General features: G+C 41.3%; 1 protein-coding gene across 3 annotated transcripts in view; it reads left to right on the plus strand.

The window, feature by feature from the left end:
- Positions 1 to 24,746, plus strand: part of ano8b (anoctamin 8b) — a 200,341-nt gene that overhangs the window by 167,643 nt on the left and 7,952 nt on the right. For all 3 annotated transcript variants that reach the window (XM_039767063.1, XM_039767061.1, XM_039767062.1), the window contains 4 exons: positions 12,808 to 13,533; positions 16,136 to 16,327; positions 16,478 to 16,609; positions 21,314 to 21,424. In XM_039767063.1, the coding sequence (XP_039622997.1) occupies positions 12,808 to 13,533; positions 16,136 to 16,327; positions 16,478 to 16,609; positions 21,314 to 21,424 (1,161 nt within the window). The remainder of the gene's footprint in view (positions 1 to 12,807; positions 13,534 to 16,135; positions 16,328 to 16,477; positions 16,610 to 21,313; positions 21,425 to 24,746) is intronic.

Here is a 24,746-nt window from a genome sequence, read left to right on the forward strand (position 1 = left end):
GGAGAAAGAGCTTAACACTAGAATTACCAAAGCTTACAAAAAAACTCGTAAGACCGGCCCACCTTAAATCCGCTCGCACCTCTCCATTCAGCGTCTTTTGTCTTGTAAATGTGTCGATAAGCCCAAGGTGCAAGCAGCCTGCTATCCCATCCTCCCACCGCCACAAAAACCTCTCCCAGCTCAAGCCTTGTTTATCAGTGAGTCAGGTACCTGGAGCTGTATAGGCTAAAAAATATATCGTCATTTGGAATATGTGCATTTCATGTGTGTTCCGTGTCTACAAAGATCTATGTAAGTGTTGGATGACAGCATTGTTGAACACATATCTAAAAGACAAACGTTTTCCGTGTTTTAGTACTAATGACAAAATTTTGACATGAAGTGTATAATGTGTGAAGACTGAAGTCCAAATATCAAATAAGCACTTTCACAAAAGGTACAAGTATAACAGAACAAGTGCGCTTTTATTCAAGACAATAATCGGAGAGAAAGAAATCACGTTAGTGTACTTCCTTGTAGTGACTGCTTTGGTAGTACAGTGGTTAGAGCTGCTGACTCCTCTTCAAGAAGTCGCCAGTTTGTGTCCACACATTCCCCAGAAAAAAATGTTTTCAGTAGTGAGCTGCTCTTATTGTTATTATTATACAATACAAACATACATTTGATTTGAGTCTGTAACAGCCGGTGTAAATGTATGGTACTTGGTACTTTTTTAATTGAGTTTTATTTTCTCAGTCGCATTCACGCATACCCCGATCTGACACTGCTGTTTTCACATAAAGACGTTTTCACGCTCTCCCCGATCTGACACTGCTGTTTTCACATAAAGACGTTTTCGCGCTCTCCCCGATCTGACACTGCTGTTTTCACATAAAGGCGTTTTCACGCTCTCCCCGATCTGACACTGCTGTTTTCACATAAAGACGTTTTCACGCTCTCCCCGATCTGACACTGCTGTTTTCACATAAAGACGTTTTCGCGCTCTCCCCGATCTGACACTGCTGTTTTCACATAAAGACGTTTTCACGCTCTCCCCGATCTGACACTGCTGTTTTCACATAAAGACGTGCTATAACAGAGGTGAACTCAGATCGGAGAGAGAGAACATGATAACCTTTACAAGTACTATAAATTTACACCGGCTGTTACAGACTGAAATCAAATGTATGTTCGTATTGTATAATAGTAACAATAAGAGCAGCTCACTACTGAAAATGTTTTTTCTAGGACATGTGAAGACACGAACCGGCGACTTCTTGAAGAGGAGTCAGCAGCTCTAACCACTGTACTACCAAATTAGTCACTACCAGGACCTACACTAACCCAATTTCTTTTCCTTCGGTCATAGTCTTGCACAAAAGCGCATTTGTTCTGTTACATTTGTACCTTTTGTGAAAGTGCTTATTTGATATTTGGATGTCAGTCTTCACACATCATACACTTCATGTCAAAATTTTGTCATTAGTACTAAAACATGGAAAAAGTTTCTGTTTTAGGTATGTGTTCAACATTTCTGTCATGCTACACTTACATAGATCTTTGTAGAAACGGAGCACACATGAAATGCATGTTTTCCAAATAACGATTTATTTTTTTATGCCTATACAACTTTAGGTACCTGACTCACTGATAAACAAGGTTTGAGCTGCGAGTGGTTTTTGCACTTTCATCAGCAGTGGGGTGGGTGGATGGTATAGCAGGTTGCTGGCTTCTTGGGCTTATCGACACTTTTACAACACAAAAGACGCTGATGGAAAGGTGCGAGCGGATTTAAGGTAGGCCGGATTTACGAGTTTTTTTGTAAGCTTTGTAAATTCTAGTTTTAAAAAATTATCAAATACAGTTAGGTCTATAAGTATTTGGACAGTGACACGATTTTCATAATTTTGGCTCTGTACGCCACCACAATGGATTTGAAAGAAAGCGATCAAGATGTGATTGAAGTGTAGACTTTCAGCTTTAAGTTAAGGGATTTACCAAAAATATCATATGAGCCATTTAGGAATGACAGCCATTTTTCTGCCTAGCCCCCCTACCCCATTTCCAGGGGCTCAAAAGTACTTGATCATTTGACCAATAGGCTGTTCCATAGCCAGGTGTCAGCAGGTCCCTCATTATTTCATTAACTATTAATTTTTTTAGGGCGGATGTCGACTTTTGTCGACACAAGGGGTTGAGGATTTTTATCAGGAGCAGAGGGTGAAAGAAGGCTGTAAATGTTGATAAAACTCACCATTACGTTATAGGTAGACTCTCTTTGCTTGGAGGACTGTTAGATTCGCTGACTTGACGTTGAAACCCTGTGTGTGTGTAGCGTAGAGTAAACATCGTCTAGAATGACATCGACATCGGGCGAGAGAGCGAAGCAAATGTACAAAACAAAATGCTCTGTGCATATTATTTCTTTTGTTCTTTATTTTTTGTGTATTATTGCTGAATAGAACTCTGATTTATCGAACTCCAATTTTGATACAAGTGATCTGGAGATCGAAAACGAAAGTCAGGTGCCTGCATCATCAGCTGATCATAGTGCTGGACACGCTTGTGCAGCGGATGTGCCAATGAAAATGTTTGCCCTGGGAGGACTACACAGACATCGATCAGCGGGAGACAAGCTGGCAACTGGACTTCACCAAATGACTCGGCCTGCTGGTGGACACTACGGATTAGCAGCCACTCGACTACTTCAAGATGTTGTTTTTACCAGAAAGTCCCTTGAAGTTTATGAGTGTTTGGACAAACACATATGTCATAAGTATGTGAATATGCATACTGTAGGAGCTCCTGGAACATAAAACAAAGTGACATTGGTCATAAATAAGGATTTTATGTTGATTTATGTGTGAAGCCATTGCTTGTGTGCTTTTTAGAGAACTGAGTTTTTTGGAAAAATATTTAGCCCTGGGACACAAAAGGCAGAAAAAATACAGAAGGTCTGCAGTTGACTCCAAGTGTAGAATTTGCATTTGGAGGCTGTCACTGTGAACTCTCAGTATGACGTCCAAAGTGCTGTCCATGCAAGTAAAAACGGGCCATCATTACGCTGAGAAGACAAAACAAACCCATCAGAGACATGGCAGAAACACCAGGAGTGGGCAAATCAACCATCTGGTAACATTATTAAAGAGAAGCAACACACTGGTGAGCTTAGCAACTCCAGGAGGTCTGGGAAACGACACAAGACAACTGTGCTGATTGATCATAGAATTCGGTCCTTTGTGAAGAAGAACCCGCTCACAACATTTAGCCAAACCAAGACCACTCTCTGGGATGGGGTCCTATCATTGGCAAGCGCTACAATCAAGAGAAGACTTCATGAAAGTAAAGACAGAGGGTTTACTACAAGGTGCAAACAACTGGAAAACATCAAGCATAGGAAGGGCAGAATAGACTTGGCCAGAATTTTTTTTTAAAGCCTGTCCAGTTTTGGAACAACTTTCTTTGGACAAATGAAATTAAGGCCAGAATGATGGACAGAGAGGAGCTCATGATTTGTAGCCTACCACGTCATCTATGAAACATGGTGGAGGCCGTGTTATGGCCTGATCAAGCATTACTGTGAATGGAAGTCAGTCACTGGTGTTTATTGATGGTATGAGTGGTGGCAGAAGTAGCAGGATGAATTCTGAAGTGTTCAGGGGGCTCTCCTGTCTGCTCAGATTCAGACAAATGCTGCAAAACCGACAGGATGACGCTTCACAGTACAGATGGACAATAAGCCAAAACATAATGTGACAGCAAAACAAGTGGTTTATATGTGACAAAATAGTGGAATATTCTTCAATGACCAAATAAATCAACTGACCTCAACCCAATTGGACATGCAGTTCACTTTCTGAAGACAAAACTAATGGCAGAAAGTCCAACGAACAAGCAGCACCTGAAGACAGCAGCAGTGAAGACCTGGCAAAGCATCACTGAGGTGGAAACCCAGCACTTGGAGAAGGCCATTGACTGGAAAGGATTTCAACCAAGCATGGAAAATGATTGTTATATTTATGATGATGTTAGTTTGTCCAAATACTTTTGAGCCCCTGGAAATAGGAGGACCACATACAAAATGGCCGTCTTTTCTAAATGGCCCATACAATGTTTTTGTTAAACCCTTTGATTTAAAGCTGAAAGTCTACACTTCAGTCACATCTTGATTGCTTCGTTTCAAATCCATTGTGGTGGCACACAGAGTCAAAATGATGAAAATTGTGCGACTGTCCAAATCTTTACAGACCTGACTGTATGTCAGTTTTTTAAACCAAGACAGATGACTTGGTTACACCTCCATTCTTGTGCTCCCTCCATTACAGTCTCCTTAACCAGGTAGGACACGATCATCGACCTCAGATGAGATAAACCTGTCCGTCCATCCAGTGCAGCACTTACAACCCTTTAGGCCATGTGGTAGTGAGTTGAGGGGGTCCTGCTGGTTTCTTAATCAGGCTTTTCCCATTTCCCTAGTTGTCAAGTGTCCTCCTGCCCTACAGGGCCGCTGCTATTTTTAATATATATAAATGATTTAGATAGGAATATAAGTAACAAGCTGGTTAAGTTTGCAGATGATACCAAGATAGGTGGATTAGCAGATAATTTGGAATCCGTTATATCATTACAGAAGGACTTGGATAGCATACAGGCTTGGGCAGATTTGTGGCAGATGAAATTTAATGTCAGTAAATGTAAAGTATTACACATAGGAAGTCAAAATATTAGGTTTGAATACACAATGGGCGGTCGGAAAATCGAGAGTACACCTTATGAGAAGGATTTAGGAGTCATAGTGGACTCCAAGCTATCAACTTCCCAACAGTGTTCAGAAGCCATTAAGAAGGCTAACAGAATGTTAGGTTATATAGCGCCTTGATCTGTGGAGTACAAGTCCAAGGAGGTTCTGCTCAACCTTTATAATGCACTGGTGAGGCCTCATCTTGAGTACTGTGTGCAGTTTTGGTCTCCAGGCTACAAAAAGGACATAGCAGCACTAGAAAGGTCCAGAGAAGAGCGACTAGGCTGATTCCAGGTCTACAGGGGTTGAATTATGAGGAAAGATTAAAAGAGCTGAGCCTTTACAGTTTAAGCAAAAGAAGATTAAGAGGTGACATGATTGAAGTGTTTAAAATTATGAAGGGAATTAGTCCAGTGGATCGAGACTTGTATTTTAAAATGAGCTCATCAAGAACACGGGGACACAGTTGGAAACTTGTTAAGGGTAAATTTCGCACAAACATTAGGAAGTTTTTCTTTACACAAAGAACGATAGACACTTGGAATAAGCTACCAAGTAGTGTGGTAGACAGTAAGACGTTAGGGACTTTCAAAACTCGACTTGATGTTTTCTTGGAGGAAACAAGTGGATAGGACTGGCGAGCTTTGTTGGGCTGAATGGCCTGTTCTCGTCTAGATTGTTCTAATGTTCTAATTCTAATTCTAATTCTAATTCTATCTCTTTCTCTTTTGGCCTCTCTACCTCCTGCCAGAAGTGTTTGTGTCTCTGCTGACCCTTCCTACTCCATCTACCCTTGCTGAGGCCCAGAAAGGTTTTTTGCACCAATTTGTAATGAGATGTCCTACCTTTGGGTGGGCTTTACTACCAAACTACTTCCAGGGTCAGAAGACCCCTCATCCTTTGAAGATCGTAATGCCAGCTGGCCAGACCTCCCTGTGCATCACTGCAAATCTGGCTCTAAAATACCACTAAAAGAGTGTAATAAGTTGCTGTGACGGTGACGGCATAATCCTAAAAAATAATTAAATAAACCAGTCTGAAGTGTAAATGTGTGAATGATTTTAGCTGGTTGCTTGCATTTGTCGTGCATGTCCATTTTTTTTATTAAATATGAGTTTGTGCATGGCAGATTTTACCAGCAACTGATTTGATTGGTAGTGGCATCTATGGAGGCGGAGCTTCAGGTGTGACTCTGAGTGTTTGCACAAATAATAATAAAATAATAATACTTTTTGCTTATATAGTGCATCTCCCATGCTCAAGGCGCTTAGAATAATAGAACAAAACAGAATAAAGAGCGCCATTTACTAATTTGAAAGAAGGAAGATAGAAGGAGGAGAGTTTTTCAGGAGCCGAGTGACAAACAAATGGATTATTCTTGTACTTCAACTTGTGTGTATGGTAAGACAGCAAGTGAAATGTGCTTACCAGCCAACGGCCTTCTTGTGCGTTTTTTTAAACACTTCATGACCAAGTCAGACAAAGGAAGACAGTTAATGGCTTTCCAGGTGTTGAGATGTTAAGCATCAAACTAAAAGAAGTTTCATTTCAGGGAGTAGTGTGCATATCGGTGGAAAAGTGTCTCAAACACAAGAAGCAAAGGGTTATGCCTTATCAGGGTTAGGTGATGTTAGGAGTGGGGTCCCCCCAGAGTGTACAAAAATTATCCTGATAAGATTAAAGACAACAAGATGGTTGAGTTTGAAGATGATATCAAGTTAATTGGGATGGCAGGTGATCTACAATCAGCCAAACCATTACAAAGGGACTTGGACAGCACATAGGCTTGGGCAGATTAGTAGACAATGAAATTTAATGTCAGTAAATGTCAAATGTTACATATAGGAAGGAAAAATGTGAACTGAGCACAACTGAAACTAGTGAAGTATTACCATGGACTGACACCACAAAGTATCTCAGTATCTCACTGTGGAGAACAGCTGGTGCTGAGCCAGGGACCCGCAGCAAGGTCCTCGTTGAGTGAGTTAAGGAAGTTACTCCATTATCTCTAAACACTGGGAGCGGAAAGCAATATCTTGATGGCTAGTAAAATTTGTCATGGCAACATTGGAAATGTTTTAAAAATAATAATAATGTTTTAAAAAATGGTCCGCATATATTCTGGTATGGCATGTTTGCCATTTACAGTAAAGATGATAATTTTAGTTATGTCTTTAGATGTGCAGTCAGAACTTGGACGCTGTGTAGCCTCGTCTGTGGTTCATAGTTCTGCTGGCATCAGAGTCCTTAGACACATTTATAAGATGCACAGTCTAGAGTTCATCTTTTTGCGGATGTACCTATCAATATTTCAACCTCTCATTTACTCCAAATATTCATAACTGTGAATGGCGAGAGACCACAAACAGCCGGTGGCATGGCATCAGCCACTTTCATCCATATGCCAGTGATGTCTTTGAATGGCAAAGTTTAATCTGGTTTTACAGAGAAGCTTTCCCTTGCACGAGGATTTGATTAATTTTAACACATGTGTTCTTCCTACATTAGGTGTAAAGCATTTTTAAACGTGGTTCACAATTTGCTAACCATCTTCACAGTTAAAAGCTTAATCCAGCTGATCTCTATGATGATTAAGAACATATTTCAAAATATCATAACAGTATATCACAATACTCTCAAACCCACTTAATCTCAAGTCTGGTAGCAATCCTGGACAGAGCTCCAGTATATCACATAGTCCACTCAGGCATACGTTGATGAGGTGCCACAAGAGAGGTTGGGCATCAAATTACAAGAAGTGGCAGTTCAGGGTGATGTTTTTAGATGGGTGCAGAATTGGCTCAGACACAGGAGGCAGAGGGTGATGGTGTGAGGAACCTCATCAGAACTGGCCGATGTTATGAGTGGTGACCAGCAGGGGTCAGTGCGAGGGCCGCTGCTATTTTTAATATATATGAATGATTTAGATAGGAATATAAATAACAAGCTAATTTGCAGATGATACCAAGACAGGTGGTGGATAATGGATAATTTGAAATCCATTATATCATTACAGGAGGACTTGGACAGCATACATGCTTGGGCAGATTTGTGAAAGATGAAATTTAATGTCAGTAAATGTAAAGAATTGCACAAGAAGTAAAAATGTTAGGTTTGAATACAAAATGGGCAGTCGGAAAATCGAGAGTCCACCTTACAAGAAGGATTTAGGAGTCGTAGTGGACTCTAAGCTATCGACTTCCAGAGAGTGTTCAGAAGCCATTAAGAAGGCTAACAGAGTGTCAGGTTATATAGTGCCTTGATGTGTGGAGTACAAGTAACTGGAGGTTCTGCTTGAGCTTTATAACACACTGGTGAGGCCTCATCTGGAGTCCTAGATAGATAGATAGATAGATAGATAGATAGATAGATAGATAGATAGATAGATAGATAGATAGATAGATAGATAGATAGATACTTTATTAATCCCAAGGGGAAATTCACAGTTTTGGTCTCCAGGCTACAAAAAGGACATAGTAACGCTGGAAAAGGTCCAGAGAAGAGTGACAGGGCTGATTAGAGGACTACAGGGGATGAGTTATGAGGAAAGATTAAAAGAGCTGGGCCTTTACAGTTCAAGCAAAAGAAGATTAAGAGGAGACCTGACTGAAGTATTTAAAATTATGAAGTAAATTAGTGCAGTGGATCGAGATGGTGACTTTAAAATGAGTTCATCAAGGACACGGGGACACAGTTGGAAACTTGTGAAGGTTAAATTTCCCACAAACATTAGAAGGTTTTTCTTTACACAAAGAACGATAGACACTTGGAATAAGTGACCAAGTAGTGTGGTAGACAGTAAGACTTTAGGGACTTTCAAAACTCGACTTGATATTTTTTTGCAAGAAATAAGTGGATAGGACTGGCGAGCTTTGGTGGGCTGAATGGCCTGTTCTCATCTAGAATGTTCTAATGCATACACCCACCCATCTCTTTAAGGATGTGAGAGACAAATCCATATAAACATTAGAAGAACGTGTCGACTCCACTCAGACAACTGGATGCTGGGTCTGTGAGATGGCAGTGCTATCAACTTAGCATTCTCATCATGCAATGTTAAGATGTACTTTCCACACACCAACAAAATAATATTTAAATTTATTCATGCTGTTTGCATTCTCCGTGTGTAAGTGATGACGAGCGTTATGCATCCAAGTGACTACATTACTGACTGGAACTTGATTATGGTTTGTAAATTAATGATCTAATTATTAATAAATTATTAATTAACAATTTATCCATCCATTTTAGGTGTGTGAAATGCAAAAAGCACCTACTGTGGTTGCCATGTTTGTCTGTCTGAATGAAACAACTTAGCTTCCGGTAAACTAAACTTATTCTTTAACCTCCTTGGTGTGGACCCCAATTGTGACTCATGCTTAGAATTCTATGCAACTACAGTTAGCCACGAGTCAGACGCAGGGTGACATTTAATGATCCTCTTTACATTTTTATGATGGAATGATGCTTGTAACAGTATTCAGCTGCCATCTAGTGGAAGAAATAACATAATGCTGCAAAACATCTTGAATATTTGTATGTGTTTTGTCATTCTAAGGTAACTCATCAATATTTATGCTTTGGGCAGAATCTAACTAAAAACACAAAGGTAAATGGAAAGCCGTTCAGGCAATTTTAGAATAAACTGAAACTGAACCATTGCTTAACTTGAGTGATATTTATGACGATGTGAATTGATCATCAGACGTTGACCCAGAAATGTGATAGTAAAGCATAATATGGAACTGTACAGCCAAACTTCCGTGAAATGCCTGGTGAATTTGGTCGCGTGAAGTTTCAAAGTGGTTCAACAGTAGCTGTGTCATGAAAATTATTGTGTATGAGTGCAGGGACAAGCAAGACGTTAGCCCCCAAATTACTGTTCACAATGTGGCAACGGTCAAAGTTCGTGTCAGGGGAAAAGTTAAGGTCACTAAGCCTTGCACTGTGGTAGCCTGCAATAACACAAGAGTTGCGTCAATTGCACAGAGCAGGCACTGACATTTTACCTTCTCATGCGCAAGCAACAGACAAAATATAAGAAAAGTGTGCAAAGAAACACACTTGTACTGTCCCGACTGCAGCAGGTGAAGGTCTCAAAACGTTTCACACAAAAAGAGACATACTAAATCTGCATCAGTACAGCAGTGGACACACGACTGGCTTTCTCTACGGTATTTATGTTGACGTTTTGGTATTTACGTGTTTCTGCTACACGGAATAACATTTGTCTTCAACGTTTTTGGCTCGTTTGGGTAAACATAACACTAAGGAGGTTAAGGATATTACCTTCCAATGAAAAACTGGTGAATTTGTGAACTCGTCTGTCTTAAAATAGAGAAACATTCTAGGCAACTTGAATTATGGATTGCTTCAAATTTAATTTGAGAGAAATCATTTCAACTTGTATATTTTGTATATTTTTCCTCTTTTACTTGTCTGACTGTCACTCCTAACAGCTAAACAGGTACCTCATACAAATTAATTAAATGCCGAGAAAGGGTCGCACATGTAAGCCACTTGTACCCGAGCATACTTCACCTACTGCTTAAGGTAAGGTAACCATAAAATTAAAAAGAAAAGTCACTTATCTAGAAATGAATGTAAGAGGAAAGGAATTAGCTATGCAAAAAGTGAACAAATATGTTCTCAGTGCTTATCTCTCTATTGTATAAAAAAATCCTGGGATGAGACATGACTTTTTCAGAAAGATAATTTCAAGTCTCGCAAGACGACACTTTGTGCTAAGAGGGCTGGAATTAAAAGACAAAGAGTAGAAGACAAAGTAGAACGTCATAAAGAGGTTCCAAAATGTTGGCACGATACACATGCAGAGTAGGTTAGAGATTATGAAAGTACTAAAATTCGAAAGTCTCAAAAAACTGATAGTAAAGATCGCATTAGTGCTAACAAATAGAAATTATTACTCTGTGAAATAATGGAACAGCAAAAAAGAGATTGAATATATAGATATAGGTGATATGACAGAAGTATGTATATATTTTTCGGCTTTAAAGTTTAAGTCGAAGACTTGTAGATCGTCTAATTTGCGTTGCCATCAGGGAAAAGTAGTGTTTTTTCCCAATGAAGAGGCGTATTCGCAAGAAATAAAAGATTTGTTATTTGGTGAAAGTGAAATCCACCAACACTACAGGCAAAATATTCTAATCTACAATAATCTGTTTGCGTTTGCATCATTCAATGCTCAAAATGTAGATTTACACAATTCAGAACCATACACTATGATAATCTGTGGTCCCACAACAATTAAAGCTACTACAAGTTTAATTTCAAAGAAACCACAATTCGGTCAGGTTTATATTTATGATCACAGAGAAGCGATGTCACAAAGAATCGAAAGAGTTAAACGATCGGATGTAGTAGAAATTCTACAGTCAATAATGAATACAAATCCATACGTCCAAAAGTATCATACTTTACACGAAATTTATCTGAAAAACACGGACAAAGAAGTTTTCTTGGATTTCTATATGAATCCGAAAGATCACGCTCGCATATACAGTATAATAAACTAACATGTGACTAATTGTCAGCGATAATAGTTTCGAAGGACAGAGATATCAAAGACAGGGTTGATATTTGTGTTCATCCAGAAGCATAGCACGATTCGTCGCAAGCAGCAGATCCAGGAAATGAGTAGCGTGTATACGAGCGAAACGAGCAGGGGGCAGAGCCCCCTAGTGTTACATTAAAAACAACCTCATGGCTTCATTATAGGCACGTTATAATGATTCAGTATTTCTCTAGCACTCTGTAATTTATTGGCAAAGTGTCAGGACTGCTCTTCATTAGTGTCCGGAGCAGCCAACAATTTTACCTTAAAACTAAAATGAATCTTTGAACTCATTCATCTTCACCGACATCTCATGCAAAGACTTTTTTAAAGGTCGTTAAGATTTTGGTAATTTGTCCCAAATTCTTACAATTTAATCAGCAACACACATGCCCTTAATTTCCACCGGCATCTTTGCATATGTGATCTGCTATTTACTCAAAAGAATTCTGTTTAATCTGCTTAATCATGGCCACATGACATCAACAGTAGGTGCCACTTGGAAGTCAGCTCTTCATGGGACTTCAGTCCTTCACAAGATGCACTCACACACTCAACCCAAGTCACTCATACCTGTCCCATTTCTATTTTCTGAACCCACCCTTTCAGCACAGGGAACAAAGCAGCAAACAAACATGGCACAGGATTCGTTGATTAGGTAAGCTGGCAACTCTAAATTGGCCTCATGTACATTTTCAGGTGAAGAAGAATGAAGTTTTAGGGTAAGGTTGTTATCCAAACTAATCATAGTGCCAGTGAAGCTCTTCTTTACACAAAGAATGGGCTTGACGGACTGAATGGTCTCCTCTCGTTTGTCACATTTCTTATGTTCTATGTTGCATGTTCATTAGCAAATGCAGGTAAGACTTTTGCTGTACTCTGCACACATGGATGTAATGACCCTATAAGGCCTTCAAATGATGATCAGTGATGATAACTTCCAGGTTTGGAACCAAACAGGACATGCAGGTTAGGCCAGTTGGCCAAATTCCCCATGCAAATGACTGTCAGTGTGAACATAAGCATGTCATGTGTTGGAATGGTTTCCAATCTGCGACTGATTGTTGATTTGCACCGGTTTCTTCCAGGATTGGCCGCTTCCTGGTGGTCATCTTAGGTAGTTCACAAGGATTTCCAGCTTAAACTCCCACATAACGTGTTACACCACGAGGCGGCGTGCACATTTTGTACAGACGGTGACTAGACTGATTTGAGTTTGAGATTCTAGAGTGCTGTCCATTGCACCACTGTGAAGTCTACCATAAGAAACTGTCAAATAAAACTTAATGGTGCATCTTGTTCTCCACAGGAACTCAGCTGAACAAATCTAGTAATTGTTGTGGTCACCATTTGAACAGCAGACCATTGTAGGATATCAGCTAGACTCGGCCGCTCTATTGTTTAGTTTTGTGAGAATCTCTGTGTTGGGGTGGGTGGGTGAGCCCGCAGGCATCCAGAGAAGGGGCAAAACGGTCAAATAATCCTAACCTAATTCATTTCATGTCCCCCCTAGATGCTGGCCACTCTGCTGATAATCCGTCAGTTTCTTCAGAACGTCAAGGAGGTGCTCCAGCCGTACTTGTACGAGAGACACAAGCTGGGGGAACTCACTGTGAAGGTGGTATGGGAGCTCCTCATCTCCTATGTGCTTAAATGTGGCCGTTCGGCTCTAGGAAAGGCCCAGGCTTCGTCTGCAGAGCAGGCTCACCAGGGTCAAGGCAGCAGGGACCCAAATGCAGAAAGTGACAAAAGAGAGAAGAAGTGTCTGAATGGAGGCTGTGGAGTACCAGAAGAAGAGGAAGAGGAGGAGAGGCAAAGTGAAGAAGAAAACGAAGAAGAGAGCCTCATTGACTGCGGCTTGAAACTTCGTAAAGTGAGCTTCATCGAGAAGGTGGAACGGAAGACAGGGTCCATCATAAGCCAGGTGAACGACAGTTTTCTGGAGGAAGGTAGCCCTACGATGGTTGAGAAAGGAATGGACCCAGCTGCAGTGTTTGAGATGTGCGACGACGATGAGAATGAGGGTCTCGATAGCAAGGAAGTCCCTAGCGAGATACTGAGGGCTTCGTTACCGGCGGACGTCGAGTCCACCATGATACTCCGACAGCAGAAGACCAGGCACACCTCTCACAAGGAAGAAACCAAAGCCAAGAGAGACTCCTGGATAGATCCTCCAGAGGAAAAGTTCTCAAGTCACCTCACCCAAGCTGAGGTTGAAAGCTGCATGAAGAAATATGAGGTGAGTCATCAGACAGGCTGTGCTTGGCAGGGCTTATCATGGTCTCTTATGAACATTCATTTGTGCAACATTCATAAAATGTTCAAGAGATCTGATGATGACATTTTATATTTTAGAGCAGGTACCACAATAAGCATCAACTCAACATTGGCGGTCTCTGGCAAGTCTTATCCAGCTATCACTAGCCATGGACTGACCATGTCCCTCAGATACTACATTAGCACCTTCACCAGCAGCTTGTTTGTGGAAGGGTTCCATGTTGGAGTCATTTCCCAATTTCAGCATATGAAGGAAAAGATCAAACAACTAAGGATACGATTGAGCAACACATGGCAAGAAAAGGAGATTTACTGAGCACTCAGCATGGGGTCAGATGAGGGAGGTCGTGCTTTACCAACATGCTGGAATTCTATGAGGAACCAATAAAAGGATACGACCAGAGTAGAGCATATGATATTATGTATCTGGACTTTCAGAAAGCAATTGATAAGGTGCCACATGAGAGGTTGGGCATCAAAGTAAAAGAGGTGTCAGTTCAGGCTGTGGTGTGTAAATTGGAGCAAAATTGCTGGAAGCAGAGGGAGATGAGTCCAGGAACCTTACTGGAATAGGGGTGAATTTAAGAGTGTGTTATGTTTAAAAAAAAAAAAAATATATATATATATATATATATATATATATATATATATATATATATATATATAAATGATTTGCGAAGAAACATAAGTAACAGGCTGGTTAAGTTTGCACATAATACCAAGCTAGGTGGATTGGTAGACAATCAAGAATCCATTGAATCATCAGAGAGAGACTTGAACGACATACAGGCTTGGGCAGATCTGTGGAAGATTAAATTTAATATCAGCAAATAGCAAAGAATTACACATAGGAAGTAAAACTGTGAGGTTTGAATACACAATGGGTGGTCTGAAGATCAAAAGTAGACCTCATGAGAAGGACTTGGGAATCAACGTCCAGACAGTTATCAAAAGCCATTAAGAAGGCTAACACAATGTCAGGTTATATAGCGCCTTGATGCGTGCAGTACAAGTCCAAGGAGGTTATGCTGAAGCTTTATAATGCACTAATACTTTATCTAAAGTAACATCAAATCGAGTTTTGGAGGTCCCTAAAGTCCTACTGTCTACCACACCACTTGGTCACTTATTTCACGTGTCTCTGGATATTTGTGTAAAAAAAAATTCCTAATGTTTGTGTGAAATTTACCTTTAACAAATTTTCCCATGTTCTTCCTGAACACATTTTAAAGTTACAGTCTAAATTCACTGGACTAATTCCCTTCATAATTTTAAATGTGTCAATCTTGTCTCCTCTTCATCTCCTATTGCTTCAACTGGATCAGCTCTTTTAATCTTTCTTCATAACTCACACCTTGTGGCCCTGGACTCAGCCCTGTTGCTCTTCTTTGGACCTTTTCTAGTGCTGTTATGTCCTTTTTGTAGCCTGGAGGCCAAAACTGCACACAGGACTCCAGATCAGGCCTCACCAGTGTGTTATAAAGCCTGAGCAGAACCTCCTGTGACTTATACTCACCACACATCAAGGCGCTTTATAACCTGATATTCTGTTAGCCTTCTTAATGGCTTCTGAACACTGACTGGCAGTTGATTCCTTCTCATAATGTGTACTTTTGATTTTCCAACCTCCCGTTGTGTATTCAGTCCTCACATTTTTACTTCCTACATGTAATACTTTACATTTAAAATCTGCCATAAATCTGCTAAGCCTGTATGCTGTCCAAGTCTCTCTGTGATGATTCAAAGGATTCTTAACTATCTGCCAGTCCACCTAGCTTGGTATCATCTGCAAATTTAATCAGCTTACTATTTGTATTCCTATCCAAATCATATACAGATATTAAAAATAGTAGCAGCATTCACCCTGCCCCTGTTGAATGCCACTCTTAACATCACCTAATTTCAGATAAGGTTTCTCACACCACCACCCTCACCTTTCTGTGTCTGAGCCAATTCTGCACACACACCTGAACTCCCACTTCTTTTAGTTTGATGCCCACCCTCTCATGTGGCACCTTATCAAATGCTTTCTGAAGGTCCAGGTAAATAGATAGATAGATAGATAGATAGATAGATAGATAGATAGATAGATAGATAGATAGATAGATAGATAGATAGATAGATAGATAGATAGATAGATAGATAGATAGATAGAAAATACGATCATACGCTCCACTCTGATCGTATCCTTTTGTTGCTTCCTCATAGAATTCCAGCCTGTTAGTATTACATGACCGCCTTAGTCTTAATCTATGCTGACTGTTCAGTAAACCTCTGTCCTTGCCTTGTGTTGCTCAATCTTGTCCTTAATTAATTGTTCCATTAATTTTATTGTGATGCACATTTAGCTTACTTGCCTATAGTTGCTTGGGTTTTGTGGGCCATGTTTCCTGGGGACAACCCTCCCTTCGACATCATATGTTAATATAGAGACTGTCACACGCGGGCACATGGGAAGCAGTCAGTGGGCTTAACTACTGATGATTCAACGGGCTTAGCGCCTCAGGTTGTTTCATTTTGTTTTGTATTGAAATGCTTATCTTTTCTCCTTGGTTGCTCTGCAGGATACATTCCAAGACTATCAGGAGATGTTCATCCAGTTTGGCTACGTCGTCCTCTTTTCATCTGCCTTCCCTCTAGCGGCCATGTGTGCGCTGATCAACAACATCATTGAAATTCGCAGCGATGCTTTTAAACTCTGCACTGGCCTACAGAGGCCGTTTGGCCAGAGGGTTGAAAGCATTGGTCAATGGCAGGTAATGGATGAGCGAGTTTAAAATGTGTGTATCCTCTTAAATGTTCTTCGATTGACTATGAAGTACGACACAGTTATGGATGTTGAAGAGAGGCTTGCTTTTCTAAATACACTGAAAATGTTGACGTTGTTGTATTCTTCTTCCCTGCAGAATGTAATGGAGGCTATGGGTGTGATCGCAATAATTGTAAACTGCTACTTGATTGGCCAGTGTGGACAGCTTCAACGCTTGTTTCCATGGCTGAGTCCAGAAATGGCAATTATTTCCATTGTCATCCTAGAGGTAGGAGATGTTTGCACCAGTCTAACCCCACCCATACCCGTTACTTCAATCTCATTCGATGTTCCTATCTAAAACAGGAAGGGTGTGTGCCACACAGTTAAAGCAACCCTATCACACTACATGACTTTTCCAAACATTCTTACTCATAGCCTTCGTTTCCATCATTTAAGACTATGGCCACACTACTGCGATTTCATTTGAGAAAGGTTTGTTTAAGCAAAAACAATCTCAATTCACACCAGTGTTTTCACATCATTTATGAAAATATCTGTGCACTGAAACGACTGAAAACGCATGCCATGTAACCATTTGCCCACCTTGGGCATAGACGCATCGGAAGAGGACATGTCCTCCATGCTAGACTTTCATTTGCAGCTTCTGTTCACATACACAGAGAATAGAAATGGCAAATACGAAAAACCATAAAAAAAAAAGTTTTGTTCGGACTGGCGATGATGTGGAATTGTTATTGAGAGTGACGCTCAAGTATAAGGCAGGCATAGCGGCTGAGAATATGTAATGAGCAGGACACAGTTAGTCGAAACACCGTGTAATAAGGATGGTAATTTGAGTCTACGTTTTCAGCACTCACTGTTTTCGCCCATCCAGACTGCAGCGCTGAGTCGGTGTTTTCAGAAATATACTGCTATGGAGGGCATTGTCATATGTCACCCTTTTCCGTCTCGGAATCTCAGGGCTGGTCTGTCAGGTCTGAGTTTGTCTGAATTCAGGTCATGACGTCAATCCAAAATGGCGACGTACAACGCAAACTTTAGTGAGAGCTGTAATATTATGCTGTTTATTAACACTTCTACCTGTTTGTGTCTCATTAAGTCAGTCGTACACACAGCATTGTCCAGCTTCTATCTGTGGACATGATGCAACGGCGTTCGATTGCAAAAAATACCACATAGTGTGTTGTTATCAACTGCTATTTACTTCAATGGAGGAAGCACGGCAAAGGTTTTCCTGGACGCATCCATATTGGTTTTCCAAATGTTTTACGGGAATGAGGTCAACTTGGGTGTGACTTCATTGCCAGCTCTGATATCCAATTTCATTTGAAGTGGGAAGTTGGGATCTCTGAGTTCCTAGTTGGAATTTTCATCTGGAACACCCCGACAAGTCTTTTTTGAGAGCCATAGTATCATACTATGCATTTGAAGTGGGAAGTTGGAACTGGAATGGCCTCTCAAGTTGGATTTCCAACTCAGAAGCTCGGGGCATCTCTGTCAAGTCCAAGTTTGTCCGACTTCAGGTCATGACGTCCGTCCAAAATGCTGACGTACATCTCAAACTTTAGTGAAAGCTGTAGTATAGTATGTAATGTGGCGCTCCCGATATCTATGTAAAAAGGACGAAGGTCCAAGTCTTTAGAGTCCTGGTGCTTCCTGTCTTGCTATATGGTTGCGACACATGGACGCTATCCAGTGACCTGAGACGAAGACTGGACTCCTTCAGTACTGAGTTTCTCCGGAAAATCCTTGATTTGACTTTGTGTCGAATGAGCGGTTGCTCATGGAGTCCCAAATGAGGCACATTACCTGCATTGTGAGAGAGTGTCAGTTACGGCACTACAGCCATGTGGCGCGATTACCCGAGGGTGATCTGGCTTGCAGGATCCTCATTGTTGATGACCCGAGTGTCTGCACCAGGCCAAGGGTTCGTAACACCTGGCTGTGGTAGATAGAGGGTCATTTCCAGAAGGTGGGACTGGACACGTGGTCTGACTGAAGGGGTTGCTAACCAGCTCCCTGAGCTCTTTCATCATGTGGTGGGTGCGCTGTACCAATACATGTAGATGCTTCCCAACCTGACCTGCAGTATTACCCTGTTTATTAGCACTTCTGCCTATTTGTGTCCCATTAAATCAGCTGTACACACAGTCCTGTCCAAATTCTATCTGTGGACATGCTGCTACAGTGTTTGGATACGTTAAATACAGTGTAGTGCGTTGTTATCAACTATTTACTTCAATAGAAAAAGCACAGCACAGGTTTTCCTAGATGCGTCCATATTGGTTTTTCAAATGTGTGACAGGAATGCGGTCAACTCGGGTGTGACGTCATTCCCAGCTCCGACATGTGAGGTAAATGGAATGCAGCCTCAGGTCTGTTGCAATTTCCTTCTTGAGCTCTGCTCCATTGTAAGAGTCGGGCGAATTTCGAAATGAGCTAAGTGACGTTAACATACAATCAAACTGGCAGTTCAGTGGAGCTCCTGAATCGCATTTTTTGGGCCAAGGAAAGAATAAAAACGTGCGTGTTTTGCTGCTTTTTTTACTGAAAAATGACTTCCTTGTAATGGATTTTGCAGAATAAAAGGACTTAGCCTGTAATGAGGGTTTTTCACCGTTAGTTCTAAAGGAAATTGGCCAGGACCAAAAAAAAAAATTAATTGAAACGAGGATTTTGTTAAAATGGAGTTTCTTCTAACGTGGCGGTTCTCAACCTGTGGAACGCGAAGGGGGGGCACGAAGGTGTGAAAAAAAGAAAACAAGAATCGAAAATATGAAAAATACATCTATTGAAACCAAAGTACATTCTGATACTAGAAAAATAAATATAAAGTTAGATAAATGTCGATAAAAGTTAAGTACAGTGGAACCTCGGTTCACGACCATAATTTGTTCCAAAACTCGGTCGTAAACCGATTTGGTCGTGAACCGAAGTAATTTCCCCCATAGGATTGTATGTAAATACAATTAATCCGTTCCAGACTGGACGAACTGTATGTAAATATACTTTTTAAAACATTTTTAAGCACAAATACAGTTAATTACGCCATAGAATGCACATCGTAATAGTAAACGAAATGTAAAAACACTGAATAACACAGAAAACCTTGAACAACAGAGAAAACTAACACTGCAAGAGTTCGCTCTATATCCTTTACGACCCGCTCGCTGTAAACACTTTTTTAGCACAGGGGGGAAAAAAAGGAACATTTGAACAAATCCGAACTTTATTTAAAAACCAACCATAAGCAACCAAGAAATTAACATTGCAGGAGTTCCTGCTAATAGCCTTACAACCTGATCGCTGTAAACATTTTTTTTAAAATGAGTTTTAAGCACAGGGGAAAAAAAGGAACATTAGAACAAATCGGAACTTTAAAAACCAATCACAAGCAACCAAGAAAAGTAACATTGCAACAATTCACGCTACGAACCGAAAAATGAACATTTGAAAAATCCGTAATACCAAAACTAATCTTAAACCACCAAGAAAACTAACCTTGCATGAGTCGAGTTCTGGCATGAAGTGAGGAGGAACTGGGTGGAGAGGAGGAGGTTACAGTGCTTAGAAGCCATGGTTAACTGCAAAAGCACACGAAATACTGTAGAGCACAAAGAGTTCACAGGTAAAGCATGCACGTCTGACTGAGAACAATGAACAGGGAGAGGCTGAACACATGCTTACATACAGTAATTGGCGCATACGAACCGGAAGGGAAATGCAATAGAGCACAAAGAGTTCACAGTGAAAGCACGCACGCACATCTGACTGAGAACAATGCAACACATGCGGAAATCATCGGCGCGCACAAACCGAAAGGGAAACTGGCTTGTTCGTATACCGAGTGTGTGGTCGTGAACCGAGGCAAAAACTTTTTGGTCGTAAACCGATTTGTACGTGTACCAAGACGCTCGTGAACCGAGGTTCCACTGTAGGTACAATAAAACTTGTAGCTGTGTATCGGCAGCAAAAAATATAGGAATAAAATTTATTAGGGTTTCAAAAAAACGTTAGGGGGGTTGTGATTAAAACTGTTATGAAAACTCGGGTCGCAAATGCTTAAAGGTTGAGAAACGCTGTTCTAACGGAATTTGGCCTGTATACTTTATACAGGGTGGTCCAGATCTGATTATGCAGATCCAGATCGTCTGGATGACTTTGACTTATGCGGGGACGATTCCAGTTCGGCGCGAAGACGATTCTTAAGGTCGTCAGTTCTCACACTTCTCGATGGTCCGGGATTTTTCGGGTGATTTTTCTATGTAATAAACTTAATAAGTTATAGCGTAATGAAAATTGCATAATTAGATCTGGACCACCCTATACAATACATACGTATTTGGGATTTCAAAAATCTCAAAAACCAAACAATCAAAGCAAAGAGGTAACCGTATATTTAGTGAATCCACAGTACTCTGCAAAGTCATTTGGGAGCAACAGACTGAAAGGCAGAGCCGCAGAAAGGAGTTATGGCAAGGCCGGTTGGTTATTAAATCTCCCTCAGGTGACTGTGTTATGTTGCATTCCATTTGAAGTGGGAAGTCGGAACTGGAATGGCCTCTCAAGTTGGACTCAGAACTCAGAAACTCAGAAATTCAATATAAAAACTGAATTAAGATTTGTTTTCCACATACAATTTTTGTTCCATCGGGATTTTCAGAGGGACTTGGGATTTGTCTATTAAACTCAGGACAGTCTCGCTCAAATCGGGATGTCAGGCAACCCTGCTGCCCCAGCAAATGAGGGAAATAAATGGACCCACTAAAGGCCCCCTACCACTTTAGCAATTAAATAAACAGGGCAATAAGGATGTAAAACTGCAGGGGGAAAAAAGATGGGGTTGGGGCATGACTGCAAATACTGACATAAAATATTTTTTAAATTATCCAGCATATAATGGCGGCTGGCACAAGGGTGCAACTTTAGCAGGCTAAGCCTCTTTCTCTCTCCCCCTGTCTCTCTGCAGCACTTTGCACTTCTTCTCAAATACGTCATCCACATCGCAATTCCAGACATCCCCGCCTGGGTGGCCGATGAAATGGCGAAGCTCGAGTACCAGCGCCGAGAGGCTTTCAAGGTAACGCTTGATGCTTGCTTTGTTTCACATTCGGACTAATTAACTATCAGTCGAGATCCGAGTTTATACCCAATGCGGATTACAGCATGTGATGCATACGCTCAAGCCTTCTATAATTATAGCCAATGCGGTTTCTTCATTTTTAATTTTCTGTATGTCTCAGTTTTCTGCACCAGCTCATAATCCACATTTTGGTTGTCAGATTGAAATCCATAGCAGTAAATACACTGGGACTATTTAGGAAGAAGGTCACTCAAAAGCCATGATGATATGAATATCGCCACGATAGTGGCATTAAATTACAGCAACTAAAGAAAAATCTTCATCCCCTTGAAAGTTTTCATATTTTATTATTATACAACATTTAATCCCAGTGGATTTCATTTGGCTTTCTTTGACAAATCAACAATATTGAAAGACTCTTTAAATAATTAAATAATTCTTAATAATAACTCACAGGTTAGGTGGATTGGCGATTCTGAATTGGCCCGTGTGTGTGCTTGGTGTGTGGGTGTGTTTGTGTGTGTCCTGCGGTGGGTTGGCACCCTGCCCAGGATTGGCTCCTGCCTTGTGCCCTGTGTTGGCTGGGATTGGCTCCAGCAGACCCCCATGACCCTGTATTCGGATTCAGCGGGTTAGAAAATGGATGGATGGATGGATAATAACTCAATGATTAATTTCGAATAAAAACAATTTTAATAATCGCTTTCCCATGCATTTTAAATTATTTCAGCTAGTTTATTGAACAGTTTGGTGCAACAGAAACAACACCCAATGACCACTAAACACCCAACCACCACCGCTGGGGTTTGCTAGAAAATCTTTGGGAAAACCAACACATAAGGTTTGGACTGCTAGGCTACAGGACAACATACCAAAAGCGCTAACAATTATAAATGCTAAAATTAAAAAAAAAAACAGAAACATCTAATCCTGGTTCAGCTTTGGTTCACAGTCAGCACTGTGGGAGTTCCAGTTGTGCTTAATTGTATGGCACACGTGACTAAAGTCCACAGCCGTTACCTGGAGCAGAGGAGAAGTGGAGTAGCCAGCCATAAGAATGAAAAATGTGTGTAGCAAGGGACAGACAGAAGAAAACTTCTGAACATGTATCTGATAAGGTTATTTATTTAGATGTTTTAAATTGCACAATGTGTTGCTGGTGTTACTGGTATCGATTTTTAAGAATAAGGAAGATGTGCAGAACTGCAGTAACTACAGAGAGATAAAATTGATGAGCCACAGCATGACGTTATGGGAAAGAATAGTGGAAGCTCGGTTAAGAAGCTCGGTGATGATTAGTGAGCAGCAGTAGGGTTTCATGCCAGGAAAGAGCACCACAGATGCGATGTTTGCTCTGAGCATGTTCATGGAGAAGTTTAGAGAAGGTCAGAAGGAGTTCCATTGAGTCTTTGTGGACCTGGAGGAAGCATATGACAGGTGACTGAGAGGAGTTGTGGTATCGTATGAGGAAGTTGGGAGTGGCAGAGAAGTACGTAAGAGTTGTACAGGATATGTACAAGAGAAGTGTGACAATGCTGAGGTCTGTGGGTGGAGTGACGGAAGTGGGATTACATCAGGGGTCGACTCTGAGCCCTTTCTTATTTGCGATGGTGATGGACATGTTGAGAGACGAGATTAGACAGGAGTCCCCATGGACTGTGATGTTTGCTGATGACATTGTGATCTGTAGCGAGAGTAGGGAGCAGGTTGAGGAGACCCTGGAGAGGTGGAGATATGAGAGGAGAGGAGAGGAATGAAGGTCAAGTTGAACAAGACAGAATACATGTGTGTAAATGAGAGGGAGGTCAGTGGAGTGGTGAGGACGCAGGGAGTAGAGTTGGCGAAGGTGGATGAGTTTAAATACGTGGGATCAACAGTACAGAGTAATAGGGATTGTGGAAGAGAAGTGAAAACGAGAGTGCAGGCAGGGTGGAATGGGTGGAGAAGAGTGTCAGGAGTGATTTGTGACAGACGAGTATCAGTCAGAGTGAAAGGGAAGGTCTACAGGATGGTAGTGAGACCAGCTATGTTATATGGGCAGGAGACGGTGGCACAGGAGACAGAGCTGGAGGTGGCAGAGTTAAAGATGCTAAGATCTTCATTGGGTGTGACGAGGAAGGACAGGATTAGAAATGAGGTCATTAGAGGGTCAGCTCAGGTTGGACGGTTTGGAGACAAAGTCAAAGAGGTGAGATTGTGTTGGTTTGGACATGTGCAGAGGAGAGATGCTGGGTTATACTGAGAGAAGGGTGCTAAGGATAGAGCTGCCAGGCAAGAGGAAGGCTTAAGAGAAGGTTTATGGACGTGGTGAGAGAGGACATACAGGTGATAGGTGTGACAGAGCAAGATGATGACAAGAAGATATGGAAACAGATGATCTGCTGTGGTGACCACTAACGGGAAGGTCAGAAGGAGTTGCATTGCGTCTTTGCGGACCTGGAGAAAGCATATGACAGGTGACTGAGAGGAACTGTGGTATCGTATGAGGAAGTCGAGAGTGGCAAAGAAGTACGTAAGAGTTGTACAGGATATGTACGAGAGAAGTGTGACAATGCTGAGGTCTGCAGTAGGAGTGACGGAAGTGGGATTACATCAGGGATCGGCTCTGAGCCCTTTCTTATTTGCAATGGTGATGGACATGTTGACAGACGAGATTAGACAGGTGTCCCAAAGGACTGTGATGTTTGCTGATGACATTGTGATCTTTGGCGATAGTAGGGAGCAGGTTGAAGAGACCCTAAAGGGTTGGAGATATGAGAGGAGAGGAATGAAGGTCAAGTTGAACAAGACAGAATACATGTGTGTAAATGAGAGGGAGGTCAGTGGAATGGTGAGGATGCAAGTATTAGAGTTGGCGAAGGTGGATGAGTTTAAATACTTGGGATCACAATTGTCACAATTCAATTTACAACACAATATCCCACTCTTTTCCTATATTATTGATTTAATTATATATTAATTTAATTATCGGACTGGGAATTGAGAGTGTTCTGACCGGCTGCATCACTGTCTGGTATGGCAAATGCAAAACATATCCAACCGCAAGCGCCTGCAAAGGATAGTGAAGACAGCAGAGAACATCATTGGAGTGCCTCTCCCTTCAACTACAGGACATATTTTACAAACGCAGTGTCCGCAAGGCCTGCAGCATCGAGCAGGACCCCCTTACACCCCTCACATGGACTTTTCACACAAGAAGATACTGCAGCATCAGAGCCAGATCTGCCAGGCTGCAGGACAGTTTTTACCCCCAAGCTGTCAGACTCCTTAACACCCTGCTGCCCCCGGGATCTTCCACACGGCCTCAACCACCTCTGAA

Source organism: Polypterus senegalus, chromosome 10 (assembly GCF_016835505.1).
Source record: "Polypterus senegalus isolate Bchr_013 chromosome 10, ASM1683550v1, whole genome shotgun sequence".
NCBI lineage: Eukaryota > Metazoa > Chordata > Cladistia > Polypteriformes > Polypteridae > Polypterus > Polypterus senegalus.